This window comes from Otolemur garnettii, unplaced genomic scaffold, assembly GCF_000181295.1.
Source record: "Otolemur garnettii isolate 467f Iridium unplaced genomic scaffold, OtoGar3 scaffold00322, whole genome shotgun sequence".
Lineage (NCBI taxonomy): Eukaryota > Metazoa > Chordata > Mammalia > Primates > Galagidae > Otolemur > Otolemur garnettii.
Window position 1 is genome coordinate 135,314 of NW_003852717.1, and position 9,838 is coordinate 145,151.

Sequence of the window (9,838 nt, forward strand, 5' to 3'; positions counted from 1 at the left end):
TGGCCCAGGCCAGGTTCGACCCCACCACACTCAGTGTATGTGGCCGGCACTGTAACCACTGTGTAACGGGTGCCGAGCCTGAAAGATTTAATGTTAGTTAAAAACAAACAGGCAAACAAACTCCTCCAAAAGCTATTTATTCAAAGGTCAAGGGTTGAATAAAAAGGGGGAGTGGTTTGAACAGAGTAAAAATGGTAGAGGAATGAGCAGATAGAGCTTATGAAGGAATTTGGAAGGATATTTAATCACTTAACCACTAGGCTGAGGTTATAAAATACACAGCCACAAACTCCAAAGGACAGAGGAAGGGTAAATAAGCAAAACTATATTTTCTTTAAATTTCTTTTTATTCTCTAACATCTTTTATGATCCTCTAAAGGTCACTGAAACCTTTTTGATTATCTCTGGCAAAAGAGTTAGCCAGACACATTATTAATGCGAAATAACTTTCCATCTTATTCCAGTAATGCATTTTAGTGTTAATATCTGAAGGGGAGAAATGTGGGTTAGACCGTCCATTTCATACTTTTTTTAGCCATACGATCCCAAACTATTACTCAGATTTTCCCTTCCATATACACTTTAAGCACAATCACCAGGGCAAGATAACCAGATTCGACCAACACAGTACAGTGATTAGCTGACTCTCTCTGGATCAATTCTGTTCAAATTGTCATGTATATAAGGATTATCCCCGTGTCCGTTAAAAAAATGAAGGATCTTGGTCTCTACTTTCAAAAATTCTGACTTGTTATGTTTCTTCTGTGAATTTGCATGCCATTAGCATTTGAAAACAACTTTGGGACAGTCTTTTTGCTCAAGAAACTTAGCCTTCAAAGGTAACTTCATTGTATTCTTCATTAACACCCAACTGCTTCTTATAGCAGTTCTAATCTTACATTTATTTTAATCATTGATTATGACATCTTTCACAGTATCACTGAATTACCAACAGGTTCTCTGGGATATTAAAACAAGGATGTGCTGACCAACAGAGATATTAAAAAAACTTCAAAAGTAGGGCAGCGCCTGTGGCTCAATGGAGTAGAGCGCTAGCCCCATATGCCACGGAGGTGGTGGTTTCAAACCCAGCCCTGGCCAAAAACTGCAAAGAACCCCAAAAGTAAAGATAATGAAAGAAACAAAAAATTTTATAACAATCCCTAAATTTCCGATCTATTGTTTACCCGGGTTATATCCTTAACTGCAGTGCCACCCAATTCATAATCTTCTGCCATTTAAACAATTTTAGAACTCAAATTTACTTTAGAAATATCTAGTCCTGCTTTATCCAAATTTCCCTAGGGGTCATCTAAACTAGAGTGACTATCAAAAGCATAATTCCCTGGGCCTTCTCCACAATCTTTTCAAGCACTTTCTAGAAGGAGGGGGCTGGGAGACTGTATGTTTAACAAATGCTCCTAGAGTCTTTTCAGAAAACAAAAAATGAGAAATGGCCATAAGTTTGACAGTATTTTGTAGATTAATGCCATAAAGCAATAAAATAAAATTCTTAACTTTATAGTACCTTGAGTGATTCAGGAAAGCAGCTCTTCAACATTTTCTCCAATATCAGTAATTTGGTAGAACAGTTTAGCACCAACATCTCCACAGCTCTTGCAATTCCACACCTAATCAGAAACTCCAAGGTAGGCATTTAAGTTTCGTGTTAATATTTGAATCTACTTAGGAATATCCTTGCAATCTTGTTTCTATGGACTGTAATTCTGACGTCCATTGCTCCCTCAGAAGAGGCAAAAGGGACGATAGGGAGGCCTGGGGTGGGTAAACCAGGCTAACCCAGTGAATACGGGGAAATGGACAGTGTTAATGACCTAACTGTGGACAGATGTGAATGTCTGTCCTGGGTTAAGTCTTTTTATTATACACATTCGTTGTACTCTAAACTATTTCCTCAGGGCACCGATAACAGGTGTAATTTTACATTTCTCTGTGATTTCTTTAGTCTATCTCAAGTAGTCTATGAGCTGCATGAGGTGGGGCCCACGTCTCTGCTCCACTATATCCATAGCATCTGCCACAGGGCCTGGCACCTAGGCAGGGCGTTTTAAATGATTTGTGAATGGATAGTATGGAAGTCAAGGTAAGAATCTTAATCAAAGTGGGAAAACCTTTTTACAAAGTAGGGCAAAAACTGGAGAAAGACTGGGGTGGATCAGGTGGTTACAGGGCACAACATGGAGGGAAACACTAGGTTGAAGATAGAGAATCGGATGTGGGCAAAGGGCTGAGCCTTATTTTAGCCAGACATTGTCAGAGAAAGAAAGCAGGCCTAAGTATAACATGAATAAGTAAACTCATTCATTACATTTTGTAACTTTTGACACTTCAATTCCCCAGCTTTGTTCCCAAGAAAACTTTACCCCCAACATTCCAAGTGACTGAACTAAAAAAAAAAAATCGTGTTGTCAATGGATTAAGTGGAGCTCATCCACTTACACTTAGCAGTGGGGCAGTAGGAAAGCAAAGACGACTCAGCTAGACATAAGAACCTGGTGCTGCTGGGATTGTGGTGGAAAACTGGGACAATTCCTTTGCAATGCTTTTTCCAGGGAGAGAAAGCTAGGTGATTTCTCATTGTGGCATATCCATGTGACAACATTATATCCTGAACGTCCAACTGTGGTCTACCTAAAATCTACCATAAAACTATCATGTAGTTTGTGAGCCTGGACTTCTGGAAGCATAAGATCAAGCCCTGTGGGGTCTGGTTCACTGAACAGCACACTGGAAGTATTTGTGTACTGGAGAAGAGATATTAAGGGCCAGGGCAGCACCAGAAAGTCAGGAGGCTTCCGGATCCTAGTACTGGTCCCAGTCTGGACCAATATTAGAAAGTTTGAAAAGATTGAGTTTCCAGATTTTAGGATGGTCAAGAAGGAAGTGCAGCCATCATCTCGTTGCCCTTGTATCTGCTGTAATTTTGTGATGACCAGACCCCCTCGATACCCTGCTGAGACCAGTGGGGAACAAGCCCCCTGCCCTTAAAAAGGAAACCTCTCCTAAGCCTTTTAGTCCCAGCCCCCTCAAGGGTGGAGAAGCAGCCTGAAATTAAGGAAGTATACAGGGAGGGGTTGAGTACAGGGAGGGGTTGAGCCCTTAATGGAAAGTCTCGAGTTCTTTAAGAAACTTTCTGAACCAGTTGTGAACTTTGTAACCCCCAATACGTTAACCAAGTCAGCATGTACCCCCACCCTGAGTGGCATAACTCTTTATGAGCAAATGTATGTACCCCCGCCTTATGACCTTTAAGTTATGCTGAGTTGTTATGAACTAATACATATACTTTTACTTTGTGACACCTGGAACTGTGCTGAGTTGTACTGTAACCGCAATGCAATGATTTAGCTTTTGTACAAACTTGCTTGCTTCAGCAATAATCACAGTATATATGCCTTTTAAATTTGTCATTTGTGGCTGCTTGTTGGCCCACCACAACAGCTCCCTGTAGGTGCACCTGCAAGTGTATTAAATTCCTAATAAATTTCTATTAATTAATCACACCTGAAGGGGGTCCATCCTCTACGCTGCATGGGACATAACACTTTTCACTCATTTGCGTCATCTCTAAATTTTAACTTTTTAGTAGATACTTATTTTAAATATAGTTATTCTAATTCAATATCTCTTGATAGAAAATGAAAGGCAGTTGATTATTAATCTCTTAATCAAGTTTGATAACTAGAGATATGTTTTGTGCTCTAACATCTAGCAAAGCAGCTAATGCAAAGAGTAAAAATTATAGGGCGGCTCCTGTGGCTCAAAGGAGTAGGGTGCCAGCCCCATATGCCAGACATGGCGGGTTCAAACCCAGCCCTGGCCAAAAACAAAAAAAAAAAAAAAGAATAAGAATTATAAATATTTGTTGATGATTTGCTTGTTACCTGGATTGTTCCCTGAAGGATCTAAAACCATTTATGAAAATAGGTAAAGTATAAGAAAAAATTAAGTCCAGACTCACATAAAGTACATGATAGAGTTTTAGAGCAGATTGTAGGTAGATCACAATTGAACATGCAGCATATAATGTTGTCACATGGGTATGGGACATTGAGAAATCACCTAGCTTTCTTTACCTGGAAAAAGCTTTGTAGCGAGGTGGTCCCAGGGCTTCTCCACAATCCCAGAAGCACCTGGTTCTCATGTGTAGCTGAGTCGTCTTTTCCTTCCCAGGGACCCACTGCTAAGTGCAGGTAGGGAGGTGCTTACATGCTGTAAAAGTGCAAAAAGGCTAAGATGTGCCTTACAGAGGAAAAATGCATTAGGTAAGTTACTTGCAGGCATGAGTTAGAATGCTCTTAAATCAATAACACATATTAAATAATGTGTTTTTCAACAAAACACAAATAAAATAAGGTTATACATTGATTTGCTGATCAAAATATGTCTGAGCAGAGGCTTGCAAGACCCTAACTCTGTCCACCAGGAGCTGTGTTGAAACAGTATTGACTCAGACGGTATCTGTGGTAACTTTACTAAACCTAAACTACCACAAAGAACCAGAATCTACTGTACTCGCAGGAGATGAGAGGCCCCTTTTGACTGTAGGCCTTCTATAGTTCACAGAGAAACAAACAGGATTAGTAATGTAATCCAGTTTGCCCATGAAATCATCCTTTCTCTTTCCCCTAGCAGTTGCTTGCTCTTTCACTTAGGCTGTCTCTAAAGTCTGTCACTCCCGGTAGAGTGCCGAGTCTCACAGCTCACAGCAACCTCCAATTCTTGGGCTTAAGTGATTCTCTTGCCTCAGCCTTCCAAGTAGCTGGGACTACAGGCTTCCACCACAACGCCTGGCTATTTTTTTTTTGTTGCAGTTGTCACTATTATTTAGCTGGCCTGGCCGGGTTCAAACCCGCCTGTCTTGGTGTATGTGGCCTGTGCCCTAACCACTGAGCTACAGGAGCAGAGCCATGGTTCTCCAACTCCTTAATAGTGAAAACTCGCCTCAGTCAGACTTCAGCCTAACTTTCTAAACCACACTCTTGCAATTCACAAACAAATTACTCAGGTTGACAAATTAAAATCAGAGAGACATTTCCCCCGTGAGTTCACACAGAGAAGACCTATAATTAATGCACCATGTTTGACAATACTTTTTCAGTAAACAGTGATGAATCTCACAGAGATCTTTCACTAAAGTTTTTTATAAAGTGCCACAAAAGAGAATGCAGAAATTCTCACAGATGCATTAAGTACTTTTACCCATTTTTTGATTACATTAGAAGTTAGTAATGGCAAAAGCTATGAGAATAGAATATTTACTAGTCAATAACCACTCAATTACAGTAAGTGATTACCTATAATCAGTCTGTGTTCCCAACAGGAAGGTAAAGGTTTGTAACTCCCTTTACCAAATTATCAACAATAGAATCATTCTTTGTCATGGAAAGTAATAGTGCTCATATAAGTTTTAGGAACTCAAGCTTCTTTGGGGCACTGAGTTTTTATCAGCTCAGAGCCAGCATCTAAAATATTTTATGAATTAACATAAATCATACAGAAAAAAGATGACACTCAAGTTTTTTTTTTTAAATCTCTTGCAATCCAGTGCTAGTGGCTATTTTTCATATTACAGGATTTTTTTTCAGCAATAACTCCCTTACTTTTTGCTCTAGCTGTCCCCACATCACAATGCACATGTTATCATATTAATTTCCTCATATGAAAACTTAAGAGTACAAAAACAAAAACAAAATGTCTTTTCCCTTAAGCCTAATTACAATTTATCCTTTTTGCATAAAATTGAATTTCATCTCTCTTCTGTTTCTCCCAGAAATTATAAACTGATGAATTGGAATTTATGATTTTAACATGTAAATACTCACTGCTGTTGAGATTTCCTCCTGAAACGATATACCAGCACACACAGTAGCTCCGTCTATGGTACGTTCATTCTTCAAGGCTACTTCCCTAATTAATCCTCAGCGGAAAGAGGAGGGAGAGGGAAAAACAGTGCCCACACCTGCTAAAGGGGAGGGGTTGAGGATGCCAGTCAGGTGAGATGTGGTCAGGTGAAAATCATTTCACACACAGCACAAGCCTTTCCCTCCATCTTTTCTAGAACAGTCTTATAGTGTAAAAGCCAATGCATACTAACCCTGATGTGGGGATGGGCATTTTCTAGACCAAAAACTTGTCGAGATTTCATGGAAAAGAATAAAAAAGAACAGGATCCAGGTAAATGAGGGTACAATGAGAAAATAATATTGATGTTTTGTTTCTTTAGGTATTTTTATTTATTCCGAAGACAATGATTTTGCTACCCTAAACCTACAGGGCTGAAAGGGGGTAATCTCTAAGGCGGATACTTGTGGAAATGAGAGTGATTTTGAGAATTTTAATTTTTTCACCCTATTCTTTTAAATGGAAGGTCATTCAGAATTTACCCACTTTCCTCAAATGGTCAGTTTCAACCACCAAGTAAATATTTACTTAGACATCTCAGCATACAGTACCTGAATCTTGGAATAATTAGTACAGACGTCTTGACAGCATACGCAGAGTGCTTCAATTTGAAAGTGGTCACATGAGGGAGTACTGTTTACCATCTTTATGTTTCCTAAAATGGTAAGTTAGGGCATTTTTTTACTAGAACCCAGAGCACTCTTTACCGAGCTAAGTGATATAATGGGCCCTTGGTAATGATAAGTGACTAGAGACAGTGTATGAAATATCCATTACTGGATGTCAAAATTAGGGTGTTTTTGATCCTGGTGTTTACTTTTAAAAAAAGATGCCACTGACATCAACATATACCTGTTTGTCACCCTAAGAAACCTCCATAAATATGGCCTTTTAAAAATATTACCTATATGAAATTTTTTATAAAACTGAACAGAATCCCTTTCAGATATTAAAGGCAGTATTATATGGAAGAATTAAAAAAGTCAGATTATTATGGACTTGGAGAGTCATATAGCCCTGTTACCCCATTTAAAAACTTTCATTAATTTTTAGGACCCTCTCCTTGAGGGTGGAAATGGGGTAAAACTAGGTAAGGCACACATATGTCTCTTAGTTAAAAAATGAACAATTTCATTGTAAAATGTACCCTATAGTAGTCTTACTGAATTTAGAAGATGTCTCTCCTTTGTCTTCCTCTGTCCAATTTTAATAAGTTCAGCCGGTCTTTGGATGGAGTTGCACCAGCAATCTCAGAGCCCTGTTAACAGCAGAGACCACTGGAATAAAGAGAATAAGCAATACCAAAGCCAAGAGCAAGTGGTTCGGTGGGGTCTAGATGTGAAGAAATACATTCAACAGTAGCAGCTCTTAACCAGAAAAGCTGATTATGGCACAAGAAACGGCTTGCTTTTTGACATGATAAACCCCAAATGGGAAATAGGAATTTCTCTCTGCGTTCCTTCTTTCCTTTCTCTTTCTCAAAGCTAAATATGTATTACTCGACAATGAAGAAAACACAAGAGGATTTAGACATGTTTAGAAACTAAGCCAACCTGAGCAATTCAAATACTAATTTTGACAGGTGCAACTGCATATGTGATAAATACAGAATGCCAAGAAATTCTATCCAACCAAATAAAAGAAAGTAAATCCCTTAATTTTAGGTTCCAGTGCAGTTGTCTCATATTTAAACAAAACCTGTTTGTTAAACATATGCCCAACTGGGAATTGAGAAGAATGTAAGAGCTTATATAAAATAAGAATTTTAAACGACTGCCACTGCACTGAAGTTCTGCAGCGTATTGGTACAGTCTGCCTCTCAGAAGTTATACCAATTTATCTTCTTTCTTCAGTAAGAACGATAAGTATGTTCAGTTATTTTCCCTTTTAGCTTTTGGTAGTTTTTGTTAATCCGATAGGGGAAACATTCATTTTAATTTGCATTTAGTGGCTACTAATAAGGTTGGATAGTTTTAAAATACTTAAGATGTTCAAATACCAAGTGTGCCCAAAAAGTACACACATTTTGAGAAAGGAAAAAACTGGATTAAAATTATAATACTCAATACGTATCACTGACAAAAGCTGAACCCATGTCAGGTTTGACTTCTGCAGTGACAAGAGGTGCTCAAAGAGGTTACTGTCCCTCGGTGTCCAGACACGCTCACCGAAGTGTCCACTTGCATTGCTGCACATGTTTCAATTTCTTCCCAAGAAAATCAGCCAGGGTAGCCGATTTGGTACGGTACAGCACATTCTTTAGGGATCCCCTTAGGGAGATGTCAAGAGGTGCTAAGTCAGGACAACATAAATGAAACTGAAACTTAGCCAGTATCTCTTTGTTCTATCCATTGACCTGGCAAATTCTCATCAAGACAAAACTCACAACTTGGTGTAAGTGCACCTTGGATCAGGTCAGCTTTGTTCAGTGCGTGTAATAATGGTGGGATGAAAATTCCCCTTTTGTTGTTTTAGGGATGCCCTGCATGCTTGCTCCGCTCACTCCTCTCACGTGCACATGGTTTAGCCAACCGAATTCTGAGGTGAGTGTGCAAACCGCCCCAACACCATGGCAGAAGGAGCAGGACTGACTGCTGGGTGAGGCCTCCTGGATCTTCCACTGTGCACATCATGCACAGTACCCTGCCTCCCAAACTTACCACCCATGCATGCAATTGCTAGGCGTGTAGGTGTGTTGGCAGTTCAATTGCAGTCACTTCCCCATCGTTGTACTTTTACAATATTCTCAAATTTCAAATATCACGTCAGAATGGTCTTGAGCTCCTTTAACAACCGCTTTCGCCATTTTCTTTGTCCTGCCTGTCACATGATGACATTAGTGTTCATTTGATAAACGCCATCTTTTGAGCAAATGTCATATTGCATGTTGCTATGATAACTCAACTTCAAAAAGTAATAAACAGATAACATCTCTTAAAGTGTGTACACCTTTGTTTGGCACTACCCCCCACATCTTCCTTTGAAAATTGCTCGTTTTCCTACTGGCATTTAACTTATTTGTGACTGATATTCTAGAGCTCTTACAAGAGTTTTGTTTTATATATGTACATATTTTCCAGTCTGTGCTGTGTCTTTGGTTTGATTTTTGGGTTTTTAAATCTTATTTTAACCCTTATTGGTTTGAGTTTTGTTTACATGTGTAACAGGGCATTTGCTACACTGACGTCTACTATTTATTCCTAACATCTTCTTAGTTTCTATTTTTATGTTTATTTACTTGGAATCTATTTTGACATCAAGTGGGAATATTAACAATCCTCTTAGCCCTTTCTGCTACGGGATTAGCCAGTTTTCTCAAGACTATTTATTGAATTCTATATGCAGTAGCACCTCCTTAGGTGACCACCTCATGTTGACCTAATTTTCCCACGTTAGACAGGCACCCCAAGTGTGTACAAGTCCAGAAGGCCTAGTTCCTTATGTTGACCAGTTTGTTACTGTCCTTTGGGTAGTCAGCTTATAGAGGTTCTACTGCATTTTTATGCATTTCATTTAAAATGCTGTTTTTATCACATGCTGCATTTTCACACTATTTCCCTCACTTCCAAGATGTACTTTTTAAAGAATTCACAGTTTCTGGCATTAGCATTTATCAGTCACTAGAGAAGAGATGCATCATGGGTGGCATGGCCTGTGTGTGGGAGGGCACAGACTGGTGAAGACACCGCAGGGGAATACCGCTATCTGAACTAGTGGGACCATGTCAGTTGAAGTTTATTTTTATTTGGATCTGCAATTAACTCTTAAATTCTTCACAATGTATACCAAAACGCAGCCTTCAAGAAAGCACTGTGTATGTTTTGAATTGCCTGCTACCTGCCGGAGGATACCATAGATCTCCCACAGATAGATCGTTAAATTACAAGAGGGTGGTAAGGCCAGTTCATGCATG

General features: G+C 39.2%; 1 protein-coding gene across 1 annotated transcript in view; it reads right to left on the minus strand.

Annotated features, from left to right (window-relative positions):
* Window positions 1-1,606, minus strand: part of GLYATL3 (glycine-N-acyltransferase like 3) — an 11,946-nt gene extending 10,340 nt beyond the window's left edge. Inside the window, exon 1 of the mRNA XM_003803525.3 lies at window positions 1,529-1,606. Within this exon, the coding sequence (XP_003803573.1) occupies window positions 1,529-1,606 (78 nt within the window). The remainder of the gene's footprint in view (window positions 1-1,528) is intronic.
* Window positions 1,607-9,838: the final 8,232 nt, after the last annotated feature.